The sequence below is a fragment of the Chiloscyllium plagiosum genome, unplaced genomic scaffold, assembly GCF_037043375.1.
Source record: "Chiloscyllium plagiosum isolate Xiang-an unplaced genomic scaffold, Cpla_swu_hap1 HiC_scaffold_16, whole genome shotgun sequence".
NCBI classification, from domain to species: Eukaryota; Metazoa; Chordata; class Chondrichthyes; order Orectolobiformes; family Hemiscylliidae; genus Chiloscyllium; species Chiloscyllium plagiosum.
Window position 1 is genome coordinate 28977194 of NW_028270154.1, and position 21993 is coordinate 28999186.

The 21993-nt window shown below is 39.2% G+C and overlaps 1 protein-coding gene across 3 annotated transcripts in view; it reads right to left on the reverse strand.

Moving 5' to 3' along the window:
* Positions 1-21268, reverse strand: part of LOC122556556 (gamma-aminobutyric acid receptor subunit alpha-1-like) — a 56250-nt gene extending 34982 nt beyond the window's left edge. Inside the window, exons 1-6 of one of the 3 annotated variants that reach the window (XM_043703351.2) lie at positions 20668-21268; positions 19404-19503; positions 15950-16053; positions 14352-14419; positions 13501-13721; positions 3694-3776 (exon numbers count right to left, since the gene is read on the reverse strand). In XM_043703351.2, the coding sequence (XP_043559286.1) occupies positions 3694-3776; positions 13501-13721; positions 14352-14419; positions 15950-16053; positions 19404-19483 (556 nt within the window). In that variant the 5' untranslated portion in view covers positions 19484-19503; positions 20668-21268. Of the gene's footprint in view, positions 1-3693; positions 3777-13500; positions 13722-14351; positions 14420-15949; positions 16054-19403; positions 19504-20256; positions 20391-20627 lie in introns of those variants that run through there. The other 2 variants (XM_043703350.2, XM_043703352.2) reach the window with 2 other exon arrangements.
* Positions 21269-21993: the final 725 nt, after the last annotated feature.

Below are 21993 nucleotides of genomic sequence, written 5' to 3' on the forward strand. Positions count from 1 at the left end.
TTCCCCTCTTTCATATCTTTCCCCTGTCACCCTAAACCTATGCCCTCTAGCTCTGGACTCCCTCACTCCAGGAAAAGATTTTGTCTATTTATCCTATCCATGTCTCTCATGATTTAATAAATCTCGATAAGATGGGCCGCACGGTGACACAATGGGTGGCACGGTGGCTCAGTGGTTAGCCCTGCTGCCTCACAGCGGGTTCAATTCCCACCTCGGGCAACTGTCTGTGTGGAGTTCGCACATTCTCCCAGTGTCTGCGTGGGTTTCTTCCGGGTGCTCCGGTTTCCTCCCACAGTCTAACAATGTGCAGGTTAGGTGAACTGACCATACTATGGGTTGCCCGTAGTGTTAGGTGGATTAGTCAGGTGTAAATGTAAGGGAATGGGTCTGGGATGGTTGCTCTTCGGAGGGTCGGTGTGGACTTGTTGGGCCGAAGGGCCTGTTTCCACACTATAGGGAATCTAATCTAATCTAAAGATCACCCCTCAACCTCCGATACTCCAGGGAAAGCAGCACCAGCCTATTCAACCTCTCCCCATAGCTCAAATTCTCTAACCCTGGCAACATCCTTGTAATTCTTTTCTGAACCCTCTCAAGTTTCACAACATCCTTCCGATAGGAAGGAGATCAGACTTCCGTGCAACATTCCAAAAGGGGCCTAACCAATGATCTCTACAGCCACAACATGACCTCCAAACTCGTATACTCAATACTCCAACTAATAAAGGAAAGCATATCAAACACCTTCTTCACTATCCTATTTACCTGTGACTTTATTTTCAAGGAGCTATGAACCTGCACTCCAAGGTCTCTTTGTTTAGCAACACTCCCCAGGACCCCACCACCAAGTGTACAAGTCCTGCCACGACTCACCCTCCCAAAATGCAGCTACTCGCATTGTCTTTGGCCTTATGGGACTAGATGTCCTATGAGGTTAAGGAGCCAGAATTCAGGATTTGCTTAATTTTATTTTCCTGTTCATCACCCTCCTGTCTCATCATGAAGGTGTTTAAACTCAAAGCAGATTGACGGCAAGTCGTTGCCATTTGCACTATTGTTTCAAACTCCCTCCAGTTATGAATGTTTTATTAATTTATTAATTTTATTAATTAATGATGCTTCTTGCTTTATGGAGGGCTTCAGGTTTTCTACTTCACATTTTCTTTGTCCTTCTCTGAAAAGACTAATATGTCACCAGTTCTATTAGCTTTTAAATAATGATGGAAAAGGATAGACCGGATCCTGGATGACTAGAGAAAATAAGGTTCCAAGAATAAGAAGGAAGGATTTGTCAGGTATAAACAGCAGAGAGCAAGTAAATCCCTAGAAGAGTAAAAAGGCAGTAGGAATATAGTTAAAAGGGATATCAGGAGGGAAAAAAGGGGAGATAGCTTTGGAAAATAGGGTTAAGGGAAATCCAAAGGGTTTCTACAAATATGTTAAGGACAAAAGGGTAACCAGGGAGACAACAGGCTGCCGCAAGGCAGTCTATACGTGGAACCAACGCCTTACTGAAATCTATACAGGAGATGGGGGAGATACTAAGCAAATATTTTTCATCAATATTTACTTTGGAGAAGGATGTGGAAGATAAAGAATACAAGGAAACAAATAGCGACATCCTGATAAATGCCCATATTTCAGAGAAGGTGGTGTTGGATGTCTTAAAATGCATAAATGTGGTCAAATCCCCAGGACCTGATCGGGGCATCCTCGAATTCTGTGGGAAGTTAGGGAAGTGATTGCTGGTCCCCTTGCTGAGATAATTGTCTCATCGATAGTTACAAGTGAGGTACTGAAAGACTGGAGGTTGGCTAATGTGGTGCCACTGTTTAAGAAGGGTGGTAAGGACAAGCCAGTGAACTATATTCCAGTGAGTCTGACATTGGTGGTGGGCAATTTGTTGGAGAGAATCCTAAAGGACAGGATGTACAAAAATTTGGAAAGGCGAGGACTGATTAAGGATATTCAACATGGCTTTGTGCATGGGAAATCGTGTCTCACTAACTTGACTGAGTTTTTTGAAGAAATAACAAAGAGGATTGATGAGAGCAGAGCAGTAGACATGATCTACATGGACTTCGATAAGGCGTTCGACAAGATTCTTCATGGGAGACTGGTTAGCAAGGTTAAATGACATGGAATACAGGGAGAACTAGCCATTTGATACAGAAATGGCTCAAAGGTAGAAGACAGAGGGTGGTGGTGGAAGGTTACTTTTCAGACTGGAGGCCTGTGACCAGCAGTGTGCCACAAGGACCATGTTGGATCCACAGTTTTTCATAATTTACATAAAAGATTTGAATGTGAACATAGGAGATATGATTAATAAGTTTGCAGATGACACCAAAATTGGAAGTGTAGTTGACTGTGAAGCTTACCTCAGTGTGCAATGGGATCTTGATCAGATGTGCCAATGGGGCAAGGAGTGGCAGATGGAGTTTAATTTAGATAAATATGAGGTGCTACATTTTGGAAAGGCAAATCAGGGTAGAACTTATTCATTTCTTGGTAAGGTCCTGGGGAGTGTGGCTGAACAAAGAGAACTTGGAGAGCAGGTTAATCATTCCTTGAAAGTGGAGATCCCAGTAGATAGGTAATGAAGATTGCATTTGGTATGCTTGCCTTTATTAGTCAGTGCATTGTGTAAAGGTGTTGGGAGGTCATGTTGCAACCGTAGAGGACATTGGTTAGGCCACTTTTGGAATACTGTGTGCAGTTCAGGTCTCCCTCCTATGGGAAGGATGTTGTGAAACTTGAAAGGGTTCAGAAAAGATATGCAAGGATGTTGCCAGGTTTGGAGGGCTTGAGCTATAGGGAGAGGCTGATTAGTCTGGAGCTGCTTTCCCTGGAGCGTCAGAGATTGAGGGTGACCTTATAAAGGTTTATAAAATCATGAGGGTCATGGATAGGTAAATAGAGAAGGTCTTTTCCCTGGGGTGGGGGAGTCCAAAAGTAGAAGGCATAAATTTAAGATGAGAAGGTAAAAATTTAAAAGGACCTAAGGGGCAACTTTTTCATGCAGAGGGTAGTGTGTGTGTATGGAATGAGCTGCCAGAGGAAGAGGTGGAGGCTAATACCATTGCAACATTTAAAAGGTATCTGGATGGGCATTTGATGAGGAAGGGTTCAGAGGGATATGGGCCAAATGCTAGTAAATGTGACCAGATTTGTTTAGGATATCTGGTCAGCATAGACAAGTTGCACCGAAGGGTCTGTTTCCATGCTGTACATCTCTAAGACTGTAATTAGTGAATACAGCTCAATAATAAATCATGCTTCCATGAAACTCATTAAAATATTTCAAGCATAACATTTTAAATATTTATCCCATTAAATATATTTCAATTAAGTATCAAACAATGAAAAGTTGAAGCCAATTATATTTGATACTTTTCTTTAAAATAAATGATAATAATTACTTCTAGTAAAAAAAGGTATCAACCTCCTAAAATAAAAGTGAACCTGTCTCCATTAAAAAGGCTACTGAGGAGATGGCTTTCTCACATTTGTCCTAATAGTGAACAGTACTAATTAAAAGGGAATTATGGTAATATTTCTTTTTTCAAAACAATTAGGGCTGGACTTGAATAGTCCATACCCTCTACTACTAAATTCATTAACTTAAGAGCCTGTGCTTGCACAAAATATACACAGCAAAGAACAGAAATTAACAGAAATTTCTTTACTTACAACTGCCAAATTTTAGAGGACATGCATGAGCATCCATTGGGAAATCTTCCAAATGCATAGGACACTCAGCACGAACTGTCAATCTACAAATAAAAAAATACACGATGTAAATACCTAATCCACACTTTGAAATCATACAAACAATTTCAATCTGCATTAACTAAACATAGATATTGTTTTTCTCTTTGAAATTTGATATTCTTGCAATTATGTCCAGATGATTGCAAGAAAATAAGCTTCAACTGCACTTTTCAACAAAAATCAAATGTAAGCATCAGTGAAATAACAAATACATTTGAAATAAAAAAATTCATACTACACAAGAAATAAAATAAAGCAGGGAGATTTTTGTTTTGTAGCATAACTTTGAAAGCTGCTGATCACTCAGCTGACAGTGCTGCCTGCACCCAGGCATCCTATTCATAGTAGTGCTCCATGAACAAATTTCTCCTCCTGCACATATGAGAAAAAAAAGCAAGATCACATGGAGTAGCAATGTTAATTTGCGTGATAATATTTAATTAATTCAAGCATTTGTAATTTATATTTCCAGTAAGCACACAATCAAAGATGTATCTACCTAGGCATTTGGGGGATTCTATTGCTCCAAAGTAACAGATGAAGCAGTTTGGTTACACTGGCCCAGATCTTCTAGTCTCCAGATAGTCAGAGACTGAACATATCAGTCAGGTATGCTACAGGAACTGTCAAGATCAGATACACTGAATACATGGTTATTACCCCAGCAAGTTCAACCTTCCTGATGAGCATTAAACAACATATATAACTCTGACAAAGCTTCCAACCCTGAGTTACAGTCAAAGGATTCTAATGTACCTACCTGAATTATTCATCAGAAAATGTTAGAGGAATTGAAATCTAGGTAACCATAAAACTGACACTCTTATCAGTTACACTGACGCCCCCTCTGAAACCCCCAAACCACTGAAGTTTGATGCTCCCCAACATCCAACATGGCAGCCTCACACCCTGATTCACACCTGGAACCCAATTTACCCCTCCAAAAATCAAACCACGCCCCTCCCACCCTCACAGAAATCTAATACCCTGCATACTCTAAACACCTCCAAAACTTGATTACCCAAATACACCCCTTTAATACGTGATCCCCTAAAATCAAACCTCAACTGTCTCCCTAGATAACCCAGCATTCCCCCTCTAAAGCCCAGTCCCACTAACTTGAACCCTTTCAATCTGACCCACTCTACCCCATTATCCAGCTATTAGCCAGTTGTACCCTGTCATATTCTATCCTACCTACTCATCTACCCAGTTGTCACTCTATGCTCATCCACCTATCTGCCACACATATTCCACACTCATCTGCCCTCCTAATCCCTCCATTTCCTTTCTGCCACTCTATTCCCTTATCCATTCACCTATCCATTCACCATCCAACCTACTCAACCACCTGCCACTCTACTCCCCACATTCACCTACCACCATACTTTCTCACCTATCCACCTGCCACCTTATCTCTTACTCAATTGTCATGTCTCCTCCTCACCCACATACCTGCCACACTACCCTCTCACCCACACTGCACTCTACCCCCTTATCCACCTTATACCCTATTCCCTAGAGCACCTGCCATCATAATCACATTGTCCACCCTGCCTCCTACCCTGTGACCCATTTTCCCACCACTTGCCCCTCCTTCACCTGTCACCAGAGCTCATCAACCACACACTTGCCTCCTTGTTAATCAACAACCTTCCTCAGTACCCTTCACCCACCTGCCTCTATGGACTCTCACCCACTTTACTTCACACAGCTTCAACCACTCAACTGGCACAATTACCACCATATTCCCCTCCTACGCTTCACCTTTACTGAGCAAACTGGCACCCTACCTCCTCATCCACCCACCTGCCATCCTAGCCCCCTCCACTGTCTTACCTTGCACACTTATCTTCTCTCCTTGCAAAAGATGCTGATTGATGCTGCTCAGAAGATTCAGTTCATGGTTTAACCACTGTGATATCCTATCAATGCAAATATAAGTGGGCCATAAATTGCAGTGCCAGGGCATTGAACAGTGTCTGTCATTGATTAGACTTGCCCTTTTATGTTTGCATGGAAAAATGCTAAACGTTCGAGGTACTGATGGTGCAAGGAGAACCTGAGCAAACAGGCAATTATCAGGGTAACTCCTTATCAAATAAATTCAAAGAATGTGAAATTAACAATGCTGAGAATGAAAGTAAAATTTGATTTGGCCAACTCAATCTCTAATCAGGCACACAAAGATAATGATGAGGTGGAGAAAGAGGATTGCACAAAGAGCGATTGACAACAAGGGGAAAAGAAAATTCTAAATAAAAATCTTTAAATGTAGTAGATAATCTGCAGTGCCAAAGAGGCTGATTGGCAATAATTAATACTTAACATGTCATTAAATGTGTAAAATTTAGTGTAAAATAACCAATGCTTAACACTCTATGATTAGCTTAGCTCATAACTATTGTGCAATAGTGATAATTTCACATCAGTCACAGGTTAATAGTGAACAAGAGGTGGTGTTTTCAAGATACAGCCCACCTCTGACATTAATTTGAGGATACCATGCATCAGTCCCTTGCCTAAAATTGTTGTACCATTTGACATAAATGTTAATGAGTGCTAAAACCTTCAATATTATTTTGACATCAAAATATGGGACACTATTTTTAATAGTACCTGCAAGTCTAGGAATATGAATTACATAATCAGAATATAAATTGTTGTGTACATTATGCATTTTTGCTATAAATATAAATCTAATTTATATTTCACAGATTGGAAACAACAGATAAAACTTGAACTTTTCAAGTATTGCTTTGTATGTAATCATTGATATATATTTTGTCCTACTCATTTTTGAACATGGATAGATTTGTTTTTCCTGGGCTTTGAATGTGAGTTATTCCTGATCAATCATTTTAAGCCGAATCAAAGAATTATACTGTTATTTTCCAGTTGAAGAACTTTGTAAAATTACTTGTAATTAACCTGTTTGCATATTTAGTATATCTGGAATGCTATTAATGTTTTATATCATGAAGACTGATGCAAAATATTCAACTGTGTTGCAATGTCCTTGCAAGAGTCTTACTGTCTGTCTTGGTATTATTTGCAAGTTGCCTCTCAAAGTTTATTGTCTCCTTTTTTTATTATTTCTTTGATCATCTTTTGTTGGGTTTTAAGACCTTCCCAATCCTTTGCCTTACCACTAATCTTTACCCTATTTAATGTTTTTTTTCACATTCAAGTTGATATGATCCTTAACTTCCCAGGTTAACCATGATTAGTTTATTCCCTTCCCAGAATCCTTTCTGGTCAATGGGATATATCTTTACTGTGACTCAAACTATTTTTGTTCAATGTTTGCCATTGTTCCTCAACTGTCCTTGCTGCTAATTTTCCTTTCCCAAATACACTCCAGCCAGCTCTACCTTCATTCCTTTGTAATTATTCTTAACTAAATTTAGCACAATTGTTTCCAATCCAAGTTTCTCACACAAACAGAATGTTAATTCCTACCACATCATGGTCATTGTTTTCAAAGGGTCCTTCACTCTGACATCATTTATTAAACATGCCTCATTGCATATTACACGATTAAAAATAGCCTGATCACTGGTTGGGATAAAATTTTGGTATGGGAAATTCTAAAATACATTCTGAATTCTTCCTCAGGCTTCTTCTGTCAATCTGCCCCAATCTACATGAAAATGAAAATCACCTACATGTCTAAGTGTAAGCATGAGGAAAGGGTGACAGGCTGTGCTAAAACAAAAAGTGAAATGTTCTTCCAATATATTAATATTTAAAGTTTAGTGAAGGGTTGAGTGGGGCCTGTAAGAAACAAATAAGATAAGCTGCTCACTGAAACAAAGAGAATGGTAGAGGTACTAGATCAGTATTTTGCTTCTATCTTTAACAAATTAGAAAGTGATGACAATAGTGGAATTGAAAATGTGGGTGTTGAGCAACTACACAGTAGAGTGATTGTTAAAGAAGAAGTGTGAAAAAGCTGGCAGCACTCCAGGTAGAGAAATCACCAGACAAGGAGAGGATGCATCCTAGATTGCTGAGAGACGTAAAGGAACAAATTGCAGATCTACTGACAACCATTTTCCCAGGCCTCTCCGAACAGAAGATTAGTGCCAAAAAACCAGAGGATTGGAACTGTGACAGTTGTTTAAGAAAGAGGCAAAGGATAACCCAGGAAATTCCAGACCTGTCAGTTTGATGCCAACAGTGGGAGAACTGATGATAGCCATAGTACTGGATGAGGTAAATGTACACTTGGAGAAATATAAGTTAATGCTTATAAAGGGGTCAGCACAGATACTCTTGGCACATATATGTCTACTATAAGGTTGTGAACACTGCTACAAGATGTTAGAAGTAACTCAATAATTTATGCTTCAGGAGAAGATTAGTCAACTTGCTTACTTTTGTAATTGCTGACAAGAATTTGCAATGTGGCGTTGTCAAGGACAGTTCATGTCTGACAAATTTGATTGAGTTCTTTGACAAAATAACACAGGCAGTGGATAAAGGTCATGCTATGGATGTTGTATATTTGGACTTTCAGAAAGTAAGTATCTGATACATTGTCACAGGGCAGGTTTGTTAGCAAATTAGAAATGTTTGGATTGATGGGTCCTTGGTAGCATGAATTAGAAATTGGCTAAAAGACAGGATTCACAGGAGCGGCATAGATGGGCATTTCTCAGATTGGAGACAAGCTTAAAATGGAGTTCCCCGGTGTTGGGTACCTTGCTTTTTCTGATCTATATAAATCTCTAAATTTGTAGATAATACTAAGCTAGGGAGACTAGTGAATTGTGAGGACAATGCTGAGGGACTTCAGAAGGATGTTGACATGTTGGTCAAATGAGCAGACAGCTGGCAGGTAAGTTTCAATGCAGACAAATGCAAGGTAATGCATTTTGATAGAAGAAACACCAAGAGACAATACAGGCTCAGTGTTACAACTTTGAGGGGATTACAGGAGCGGAGGGACCTTGAGGTTCAAGTACATAATTCTCTGGAGGTGGTCAGGCAAATTGAAACAATTGTTTAGAAGGTTTATAGAATCCTTGTGCTTATAAACAGAGGCAGAATATAAAAGCAAGAAAATGATGCTACACCTCTACAAATCATTGATCAGACCACATATGGAGTATTGCGTTCAGTTATGAGCAACTTATTTAAGAAATGATGTTAAAGCCCTGGAGAGAGTGCAAAGGAAATTTACTGGAATGATACCAGGAATGAGGGACTTAAGATACAAGGCAAGATTAGAGAAATTGGGCTTATTCACCTGGGAGCAGAGAAAATTACAAGGTGATCTTATTGATGTGTTCAAAATTATGAACAATTTTGACAGGATAAAGAAGGATATTCTATTTCCATTAGTTGATGTGTCAGTAATTAGGGGTCACAATTTCAAGGCTGTCGGCAACACAGCCAGAAATAAAATGAAAAGAAACTTCTTTTCTCAGAGATTTGCTAAGATTTAGAATGTGCTGCCAGTGAGTGTAGTGGAGAAAGATTCCATACGAGATCTCAAAACAGAGCTGGATATACATCAGAAAGTGATGAATTTTGAGGACTATAAAGAAAGGTCTGGAGAATGGGACTAGCTAGTTACAGACATAATGGGTAGAATGCCCTCCTTCTGTATTGTAAATTCTATATTCTGTGAATTAATTCACTCCTTTTTTATATTCCCTCCTTACACTTTGTCCTACAGTATAACTAACTATCAGGGGCTAATAGATTACACTGATCAGTATCTTCTTCCCCTCGCTCTAATGATATGGATTCTACAACTTCCATACCAAGATCACTTCTTGCTATTGTGTACTTATTTCATCCCATAGACTTCCCATAAAAAAAACTACTCCACCACCCTTCCATTTCTGTCTGTTCTTTCAAAGATTCACATAGCCTCAAATGTTTAGTTCCCAACCTATATCTCTAATGGCTATATGATCACACCTATTAACCTTTATTTGTGCCTTTAGTTTGCTTACTTTGTTGTGAATATTATGTCCATTCAAGTAAAGAGTCATTCATGTTGTCTTTTTGCCATTTCTCACCCTCTCTGTGTTCTTGTTGTTTTCATTTGTGTCTGGGTGTGGATTTGTACTGAAACTGAACATTTCACATCAAGAATCATTCTTTCCATTGTCATTTTTGTAAGATTCATTCACGTCCATTGTTTAATTTTCAGACCTATCATAAACATGTGTAGGAAGCATCTCTTGATAATCACTTTCTCCAATTGCTAATCATGCTATTACCAATATATAAAATTAAATTCTTGGCAGCAATTACTAAAGTACATTGACTAACCTTCTCTTGAATCCTAATTTATTGAGTTACTTATAATATTTTATCACAGTGTTCAGAACCTTATTCTAGTCATGTATGTACCAAGAGTATCTATGCTGACCCCGACTCTTCAGGATTAAAAAATGGTTCCTGCATTATCTCTTGAAGTTGGGTTGAGCCAACTCAGTGGAGAAAGATGTTCTGCTAGAGCTATTAGAATGGCAAACTGAACTTCCAAATGCAGGATAAAATAAGGTTGGAGTAGTCCCAGTGACATTCTGTGGGAAAAAAGCATCATCTAATAATTAACCACCAGGTAAAATGGGGTGAGGTCACTTCTTCACACATCCAAGCTATAACCCTACCTGGTTTCCAAAATTTCTGCTCAACATCCTGGCATTCTTACTTTCTCCAGGCACATCAAAGGGTGGGAATCTGGAAGCTTCCAAATTAGAGGCTTCCTGTACAGGACAGGTGGAGGCTTTTCTTCTTTCAAGTGAAATGGAGATTTTGGAGACCTAGATGGATACAGGTTCCATCCTCATTTGCTATCCCTCAGTGACACTCTCTTTAACATTAATGTGCCCTGTGAATATTTTCTTCCATGTTTTTCTCATTAGTATCAGATAATGCTTGCTGATATGTTTTCCCCACTTCAACATTTTCTATGCTACTATAACAATGTATCTTTAAATAGAATGTATTAGTGGCAAATTAATGTCAGACTAACTGTAAATTATCACAAACAATGCAAGTTTCAGACAAAGTTGAATTCAAAATCTTTTTGTCTCAACACTACAAACATTTGCAGTCCTTCGCAACACCCATCATCTCCCCCAACCATTGAAAGCCCGTGCCCAATCCATTACAATAAAAATTTGAATTTCATGAACAAATATCTGTCCACTACAGATAGGCTATGGATTATAATGTATAATGTTTCATTGATAACATCATGTTTGCTCATTACTATGCCCAGAAAAATATATCAGCTACCCTGCAAGTACAGACCTTTAATATCTATTAACATATAGACCACTATTGAAACAATATGACAGTTAAAGCATTTTATAATGTATATCATAAACATGGCAAAAACCTGATAGTGATTCTATCATCTACATAATCAAGTTACTAGCTAGAAACTATGCAAACATCATACAAGCCAATACATCCAAATTTATAGGAGCAGTCTGTCCCCAATTCATCAACAATATCCCTCTTGACCAGAAATTAGGAAGCATGAAAGAGCACGATTGTGAAAAAAATGCATCAATTTCCCTCTCCTCTGCAGGGAGACATCTGCTCTGTTCAATCACTTTGCAGCACAGTTAAAATCAGATCTCAATGGGCTGGGGACCTAAGATTGCAGCCCATTGGTCTTTGAAGCTGTCCCTCTTTGGTTATTATGATGTAAAATTCTCATATATAAAATGCCTTTCTAAATACTATCACTTTTAGATTTCTAGTTTGCATCCTGTATATGCTATTAGGTGGAATTTGAAGGGAAAGACCTCTTTTGGAGCACTTTTACAGTACAAAACTCTAAATCCATGCCATTTCCTAACCTATGATGCTGAAACACAATGAGGAAGAAAATTTCTCATTCTTTATAACAGAATCATTTCAATTGACCAGGCTAGGATCAGGTAGTTTTATAAAACTGCGCTTGTATGAAGTTTTATAATGTTGCATTCAACGGGAAGCGGCAGTGACAAACCACTATAAATGCCGGAGGAAAGATCACAGAAGCGCTTCACAGGAGGCTCCCAAGCACTGAGGATGTCATCTAGACAGGGGTCGAAACGTCTGCAACACAAATTCCCATCTTGGCAAACAGAACCACAACAGTTCCATTCCAGTGACAATATGAGTAGCTGAGTATAGCATTTTATATCCACAATTTCATTGGGATGGACAAAAAATTGTCACCTACGTAATATCTTATTCCATTTTTCAGAAGCATCCCAGAACAGCTTCATGTAGAATGAATTAACTGTTGTTATGTGGGTAAACATGGCAATCACTTTGTGCACAGTGATATCTTATAGAAGACAACCTTGTTTAGGACTGCTAATTATGAGGAAATGTTCGTAAATTCTAGGAGAACACTTATTTTTTAGTAGTATTGTGAAATGCGTAAAGTACACCTGAATCACTGGGTCAAGCGGGTGATTGTTTAGTTTAATATTGGAGACGCCAATAAAGTAATAAAAGGAAAGGAAAAAAAAAATCTGTTCCCAAATTGACATAACAGTTCAATGCAGTTAAAAAAAAAATGGAGGACAGAAAATGGCCAACATATATATAGCTTAATTGTTTTTTCACAAATGACTGAGGGCATTCAGTAGAATTAATCTTGCTTAGACAGAAGTTTTTCTGTCTGCTAAATTAGTTACTTTGAATGCATTCAACACATGCTGACCAGAAGAAATATGATTAATTTTAGGATTATGATTGGCCTCCTCTATATTGGGGAGACAGGCTGCCTACTTGCGGAACGTTTCAGAGAACACCTCTGGGACACCTGGACCAACCAACCCAACCACCCCATGGCTCAACACTTCAACTCCCTCTCCCACTCCACCAAGAACATGCAGGTCCTTTGGACTCCTCCATCGCCAGACCATAGCAACATGATAGCTGGAGGAAGAGCGCCTCATCTTCCACCTAGGAACCCTCCAACCACAAGGGATGAACTCAGATTTCTCCAGTTTCCTCATTTCCCCTCCCCCCACCTTGTCTCAGTCAAATCCCTCGAACTCAGCACCGCCTTCCTAACCTGCAATCTTCTTCCTGACCTCTCCGCCCCCACCCCCACTCCAGCCTATCACCCTCACCTTAACCTCCTTCCACCTATCACATTTCCAACGCCCCTCCCCCAAGTCCCTCCTCCCTACCTTTTATCTTAGCCTGCTTGGCACACTTTCCTCATTCCTGAAGAAGGGCTCATGCCCGAAACGTCGATTCTCCTGCTCCTTGGATGCTGCCTGACCTGCTGCACTTTTCCAGCAACACATTTTCAGCTCTGATCTCCAGCATCTGCAGTCCTCACTTTCTCCTTATTCCACATGTAAACATCATTCTTAACAAATATGGAGAAGTAAATGCTGGGAAAAAACTTAGCTACTGCTGCAAATACAGAAGTGAAAATTGTTTTCTCTCCTCTGGGAAGTGACACACGACTAGTTTTAATGGAGATAATGAAAATGAACATATTTAATTATGCATATTTAGTACCTGTCTGCTATTTTTATGATCTTCCCATTCCATTCCAAAGTCTTTGTACCACTTTATATATAACATGACCAGAGAAGGACTTTTTAAAAAGCTAGCAAACATAGTTTTCTGAAGTACAGGCAGTGACATCTATTTGTTTAATCAAACATGTCACAAAGAATGACCAGCAATGTTTTCGGGAATGTAATTCTGCGGCAGAAAGTTTTCTTCTCTCACCTCATTGTGTATAAGAGTGTTCCATCTTCAGTTATCCTCAACAATTTATTAGGCATAGTCATGTTATGCGCTACTGATTTTTTTCCATTGTGGAAGAAAGTGTCTGGTGTCCATATTCTGCTAGCCATCAAATTATTTAAACGAAGTATAGTCATGGGTCCTTTGAATTTTAACCTTTCATCTTCCCAGCTCTGGCGAAAAAATACATCTATTGTATATTCCTGCAAAAATGGACAGACCAGAATTATTTACATTCATACAACTATGACCAAAGAGATCACCACAGAAAACACAGGAGAAAAATGATGAAATAAATTAGACGGTTATAATTAAAACACAACTCTGTCACTTCCAAAATAATTCAATATCAGTTACATGAATTTCCATAATGACCATGAGAACTGCATAATAACACATTCATTTCTGAGTTCTGAGGACACCTATTTCCCCTTGATTTCACTGCTTCTCATTGAATCTTTTGACAGCATATGAATCATAAAATAATGTTTATCTATTAATATTTTTCATGGATTCCACTGACTGGTTGGTTTGTAATGTATGCAGGATGACTACCGATCTCTTTTTCTGAAACAGCAGAATGTGTTAAATAGAGATGAATTACATTCACACCACTCTCTAAAATCAGAGATGTTCCATTAATTTGCACTTCTGAAGATTTGATAAATATTGTGTTTCCTAGCATGAATCAGGAAAGCAAGGTTGGCCCTGGAAAACTAGTTTTAATTCCAAATGTTTTAATAATAGGAGGGAGAAATAAAGCATCTCAATTAACTTATTTTTTATGATTGGTAGAGGTTTTTTATTATACAACAAGAAAAATTGACACTTACCATATCAGTATCTGAAACAGGCCCAAAGCTTGTTACATAGATATCAGTCTTGACCTGTGTTATCCGCTCTGAAGCATCAAAATAGGATAGTTATTATCTATCAGCATTTTGATCTGCTTCAAGTGACCATCAAGAGTATCCTGAATAGGAAGTTCCATTACTTTATGAAGGCTATTTAGTATTTATCACTAACATTTCAAACATTCATCATTCTCAAATTAAAGCAAATATTTGAAACAATGATTGTCAATTATTATTTTGTGTTGTCTCAAGTCATTAGGCATGTTAATAATTGTTAACAAAATTGAAATGAGGGTGGGGTACATTGATTATAAAGTAATCTTTGTACTAGCAACATAAAAATGTCTAAGCACTTAAGATTAGTGAAGCACAAATGTATCAATGGGCTTCTTCAGAAAAGAATGAAGCTGAGGAATGACCTTGTTGAATGACATTGTCCAGAAAGTGATCACACTTGCAGAAATTAAGGGGTATAAGTATAAAATATAATTACATAATAGTAAAGTAATATTTTAAAAGTCAGTAAAATTTATGAAGATGTTTTTCTTTACCTGGCATGTAGTTATAATGTGGAATTCATCACCTAATGGTGTGATTGAAGCAGAAAATTAAAAGGCATTTAACAGGAACCTAGATAAGCATATAAAGGATATAAGAATAGAGAGGACAAGAAGGGTGTGAGTGCTGCATAAAAGCCTGCATAGACAATGATGTAGATGAGCCAGTTTCTGCACTGTATATTTTATGCACTGCTGGACCACACATGTTTAAATCAAAGGGAATTATGACACCATTCATACAATTTAACACATGCACGAACATGAAATTACATTTAAACATTCAAGTATACACCAACAACTTGAACCTAAACCAAATTGTACCAACATGTCCATTGATAATTTTAACAATCAGTAATTTATTTTCCTGGTTCGTTTGAAAACGTTCAGGATAATTGCCATCCTTCAGCTGTTTTGAGCAGTGCATGACTCATATGTTACTCTGATTAGAAGGCTAATGATTGAAGAAAAAGTGGGATGTGAAAGTGACAATGGACTTGTGGAAATCATTCCCTGACGTGTTTCTTGTTACATTGATCCCATGTCTCTTCGTGGATTTTAATTAACCATTTCGAGGCTGATTCCGGAGTTACCACATAATATTGCAAACATTTTGATGGGATTTCTCTATCACCATCTTTCTCTTGTACTTTCGACATTAAAACGCTTGCACAAGGCTGATCTATAGAACATCTGCCGTGTGTCCCGCGTGTGAAAACAGTACTCAAGGTGTGCTCAGTCCAACTCCATAAACTCTGGACATGTTCAAAAACGGGGCTGTTTCTTGGGAATAATGATGTGGCTGCCCGTAAACTGTAAATCGCGTTAATAGGTCTGTTGTTTAATACTCGACTACAATTTAGCATTTGTGCAACTGGACGTAGTTGTAATGTTATTTTGCCGCATTATTTTGCTGCACCTTGATATCAACTTGTGTGGTTTCCATAAGCTGCATTAGTCAGAATCCTAGTTTACATCTGTTTATTACTGCACCATGTGTTAGCAAAACTCATTACAGACCTCCCAAGCCTGGTCTCAGACGGTTGTCATATCCATCCAGAAGACTGTCGAGGATTCTTGTGAAGATTGTGATGTTGTTCTTGGCTTCATCAGACATTGCAAAGCTAAGAGGGAGCGATCAAATAAAAACAGGAACCAGATAAATGAAATTAAACAGTCCGCGAATTTTCCAGTAGACTGTCGCCGTTCCTTTCTTTTAACCCCAGTAAACTATATTGGAGGACATCACGCAACTAAAAACCCACCCGCCGGTCACTAACCCACTACATAACCACTTCGAGAAAATAACCTTCCATAGCTTTCAATCACATTTTAGAGTACTGGACATTCAGCCTTAAGCTTGCTGAGCAATGGAATAACAATTAACTCAGTGGGACAGAAGATATCACGTACAGGTTCAGTTAGGATATTTTTAAAAAATAAAATTACACTGAAAACCAAATAGTGTTTTAAGAGATGAGACTGAAAAATAATCCTTGATATTAAAGTGGAGAGAGTCCACTGATAAGGCTGGTATTTGTTGTGAAACTGAAACAAGAAAACAAATAGTTTTAATGAAATAATTTTCCACCATTAACTTTTTTTCAAAGACCAACTGTGATGGCAATTCCAAAATCCTTTGACTTTGCGAAGTCCTGGAGTCAGTCATCAGAGACGCTATTACAAGGCAGGTTTTGTTTCATGCAAATAAAGATGGGACTAAGACAGGTTGGGTTTGTTGGGATGGTGTCTGGTTTACTTACCGGTGTCCATGAAGTTATGTTTTAAATCCCTTAGTAAGTTACTGAATGTAATTTTAAAAGGACGAAAGGTTGGAATGTCTCGCATTTTAAAAGTAACAGCTTCGACATTACTTGAGAAACAAAACCTTACAGTAGTCCTTCACTTTCATTTCCATAAATTAATAAAGAGACCTTGCTCTACTTTAGATGGTATTTTCATTATCCTCAGCATTGTTATATTAGGAACTGTCTTGTAAATAATTTAGCATGAAAATGAAACACTGCTGATACTTGAAAGCAAACAGGGGAATGATAGAGAAACTCAGCACTTCCGACAGCATCTGTGGAGAAAGAAACTGAGTTGACGTTTCAGGTTTGTGGCCTTTTATCAGATTTTTAAAAAAGTTTTGCGCCTAACAGAAACTTATATATTATGAGTTTTCGGACGCCAGATGTCTTAAAATCACAACGGAAAATTTCTCAGTAAACAAAAGCTAAACATAGAAGCAAACAAGAAACTTGCTCCAGTGCCCCAGCCTACGCCATTAATTGCAGTTGAATTCCTAATAACACACATTGTTTTTTAAAAATCGTGTTTGTTTTAACATTAGTTATGAGAAGCAAGGGGCTTTCCTTTGCATTGCGCCTTAAATGATCTGAAGACCTCTCAGGTTATTGTACATCCAATAAAGTATTTTCAACGTTCAGTAACTTTTTTTCCCAATAGTCGAAAACCTGTGAACCAATTTTGGCTCAGCAAAGTTCCACAAACGCGGGAATGAAACAAATAACCAAATTGTCTGTTTCAGGTATTAAGTATTAAAATATTTCCGAAAAAAGATTGCTGGACTCGAAACGTTAACTCTGTTTTCTCTCCACAGATGCTGCCAGACCTGCTGAGTTTCTCCAGTAACTTCTGTTTTCATGTCTGTTATTAGGTGTTGCTTTATGAATCAATGATAACTAGGTAACATCCCTGTATTTGTTTTTCAAATAGTGGGATCCACCTGAAAGGATACAGTCGTTTAACGTTTAATTAAAAAGACAGATTGTCTGATGATGCAGCACCCACTCTGTATTACATGGAGTACCAGCAGAATTTGTGCGATCAAGTATCATCTTACCTGTGACGTTTTTTCGAACTTTGAGACGACAATTAATAAACTTTTGGGAGTACCAACAATGGTCTGCTAGCTGCAGGGACGTTTATTTTCCAGCAATTGAAAGTCGTAATATGGATAATAGCTGAATAATGTTAAATCAACGCTTCAGGGAGCTCAAATCTGTTTGCAGTTTGATTTGGTTGATACAAAATGGCGAATGACAATAGAACAAGCAAAATGAGCATTGTCAGGCCAATATTGATTGACAGCACATTTTTTAAAAGAATCTGCAAGAATATTCAAAACGCATTTTGTGCCTTGTTAGTAATATATAATATGCACGTATTATTGAACTGCATATTGCAAAGAACGAAAATAGCGTTGAAGTTGCTTTTATTCTGTCTGTCATAATTTGAAGCGTTCAGCAGGGGACTATTGGCCATCTTAGTATATTTATAAAGTGGATTCAAATATCTGGTATAAGCGACTGGTGTGTGTGTGGCATATACTGTACATCAACCTGTCAGTGTTCAGAACCACTAATGGAAGAGCAGCTCTGGCAAATCAATTGACCTTTCACGGGAAGAAGAGGTCACGAGCCTCCTTTGCAAGTCGTATGACTTGTTTTGGAATAGACCATTGCTTTATGAAACGGCTAAACTGTACAACAAAAATAGACAGGAAGCAACGCCCTAATGGACCAAATCTTGGATGCAGAAATTAACGCTTTGCAGTCTCGGGTTTGTGTCACTGACTCTTAAACTGATATTTCACTTTTATTGAACTGTGAAAAGAGATCTAATCTGATCTGGATTATAGGTTGTAATGAATGTTTTACACCCCAGCAAGGCCTTCTTTTGTGGAATATTGTACAGCAACTCCATCTACAGGCCATGGGAATACTGACAGTGGAATAAAGCCTCAATACATAGTATCATGTTCCACTCATTTCCAAACAAAAGAAAACAAGAGACTCACTTGAGCACAAACATGAGAGCGAAAGTTGCGTGTGTGTCAGGGGAGGGGGAGGACTGGGGGGAATGATCATTTTTCTGGCTGTCATTTAACATAACAATGAGTTGCCCATGTCCTTTCGAAATTTTAGTGCGGGAAATCCTACCTTTAGCCTTGCACGAAGGACCATATACAGTAAATGCTCTTAACCGCACTTCAGTTAAACAGCTGCCAAATGGCAGGGTGTATGTGAGCAACATTTCATGATGCCCATTCGAAGTTTCCGAATATTGCAGTTCCTTTCTTTGGGCGGAAAGATTTTTTTTTTAAATTTAGAATCAAGCACTAGCTAGAGATAATTCCCATTTCCCACTTTCCACCTTCTGCGCGGAATAGTTCCACACCACTTAGATTAACAAACACCAATGCGTGAATATACTGCTGTTATGAAGTTAGCAATCATCTCCACCCCCCCCCCCCCCCCCCCACCACCACCACGTCTGTTTCCCATCGAACAAAATCTCTGTAACTCCGTTTTAACTCACGTTATTTAGCCTATTGTCACTATCATGAAATGGCACGCTAAATGATTCCCGTGAATCGCTCAAAATAAAAACAGATAGTCATTCAAACTGGTTGCCCACAGCTAAGTTCAGACGGCAAGAGGCTGCTCACCTTGGGCGGAATGCTGCGTTTAGGAACAGAAACCAGAATATCGTCGACACGCAGCTGGTGAGGGCAGTAATTCGCTCCATAGCAATCCACGAAGCAAACACTAATAAATAAATGATACAGAAATAAATAAAGATACAAATGCATATACAGAATGCACACACACACAATCCTGTAAAGTTACTGCGTCCACAGGTACCCCTCCCTCTCCGCTGGAAGGGAAGATTGCTATAGAACATACACTTTCCGTTTCAAGTGAAATAATTAGAAACCCCCTTTTAAAAATATGTATGGTCGAGGTTTCTGCAAGACTGTCGAGGGTGCTCTAGGCGGGGAGAATGGCGTAAATCACTGAGGGTTCGCCCATGGAAAAACTGGAAATATATAAATACATCTCCATATGCATGTTGGCATCACTTTGGGAGAAAGGCAGCGGCCATTCCTTATGGTCGAACCGAGTTTACCTTGTTGCATTCGACTGCGTTACTTAATACGGACGTTTGGTACGGCCACAATAACACAATCGTTTTGCTTTGATTAAGACATGTGCATATTCTCACACTAAACACCTGACTAAGGTGAGCTGATCCTAGTTGTGCCACATCCTTAAAACATTCAAGGAGCAATCGAAGGAATGCACTCTCCACAGCAATTATAAACCTTTTACATCGCTACCGAGCCCTTAATGCATATTATGGATTGATCTCAAAGCAAACAGATTAATGTCTATTGGGTCTCTGGCCAAGTTTCAAATAAACATCACTTGGAGAAAGCATCTCTCTCGCATATATATAGGCAGAAATACATTAAACCCTCTTTTAACAGTCAGGGTATCTAAATGGATCCGATACGTTACCAGCTAAATGTGAACCGAGTTTTCAAACCATAAACTACATGCGGCATTTGCTGCTACAAAATCAACGCTATCCAAAGCGATGCTGTATCTTGCAGAGAATGGAACAAAATACACAGTGCCTAAATATTCAAACAAAACACGAGCTCTCCTGCAGGAGAGACAGGATAACGTGCACTACACCCAGCGGCTCTGAACGGGTTAACCAGCGACAGGGGGATATTGGAATAAACCGTTTCTTCCGATACAGCGGTTAACGACTCGGAAAGTTTAAAGTGTGAATTACTAATTTGATTACAACACACACAAACAACAAAGCATCGGAATGTCGCGACGCAGAGACAGAGCTGAAGCATCCTTTTAAACCAACAAACCGATGTGGATTCTTCCAGTATTGGGAGCGGCGCTTCTCACCCCAGAAGATTGGGTTGGTGTTGTAAACTTCTCTGCTGAGTTGTTAAGCTGCTGACTTGAAATGCAAAACGCATAGGTCTCGCTGCTTGTTGGCTTTTTCTTTCCCTGCTCTCTCTCCCTCTTTGATGTTTTTTTTTAAGGGGGGACCAACGTCTGAATCAGAAGCAGCAGACACACGATGCAATCTCTCCTGGCTGTGATCAGCATTCCCCTGCGGGAGCCGTCACAGTCTCGCTGCCTTCTTGTACGTGTAGGAGAAGCGGCAAATTATTTCATTTGCACGGGATCTACAGGATGGAGGGGAACTGCAGGTTGCAGGAAGCTTTACTCTACCGAACCTATACTAATGTGCCCGTCTGTAAACCGGATGTGAAATAAGCCGTGACTTCAATTCAGGCAGGTTTTTTTCTCTCTCTCTGGTTTTGAGTGAGGGAGAGAGGTGGATCCCAACTGAACGTAAACACGTTAAGAACCAATCCGCTGCCAAACGTAGATGTTCTCTCTCCGCCGCACAATTTAACTTGTCCTCGCTCATGTTAATCTATTGCCAGTTGATGGATATCATACCTTCCTAACTTATAGTAAACCCAGGCTTGAATAGAGTGTTCCACACTGGTAATTGTAACTGTAATCTAAAACGCACATAAGCGCGCACACAGACCTACAAGGGTCGAAATCATGTTCTCTGCCTTCAAACAGTGTGGTGTCCAACATTGGGTATATTTAAGGAGATTGTCACATGCTCATGAGTAAATTGGACAGTTTACCCGAAGCCTAGTTGTTGTTTGAAATGCATTTAGTGCAGCTAATTTGAAATCTCAACACGTCACTTCAAACAAATACCCAGCACAGGGACCAATGAGACGCTACTATGTTGCAATGTTTAAAACACTGTAATTTGAGACAGCTCAAGGTTCGGCCTTGTCCCAGATAATAATCCGATCAGGATTACCATGCAAACAAAACCTCCCGATGGTTCCACAGAATGAAGAGAAAATCAAGTCCAAGCCATTGTCTGATACGCATGCGCTTGGTTTTCAGCCCGGCTCTACAACGGCATGGTTCCTGGGTCCTAAACTCCGCCGATTACTTTTTCTACTTCTGAGCTCTCCTGCGACTTCCAACCTGAGTGACCTTCACGGGGGTAATGGGGGGAGGAGATTAAGGCTCAGACAAATGCCTGAAGAGCAGAAATTGCTGGGAAAACTCAGCAGATCTGGCAGCATCGATGGAGGGAAAGAAGAGTTAACGTTTCGGCTCCCGTGACCTTCAGTATTTCTTAATCAGTCACTGGACCCGAAACTTTTCCTCTGCTTTCGCTCCACA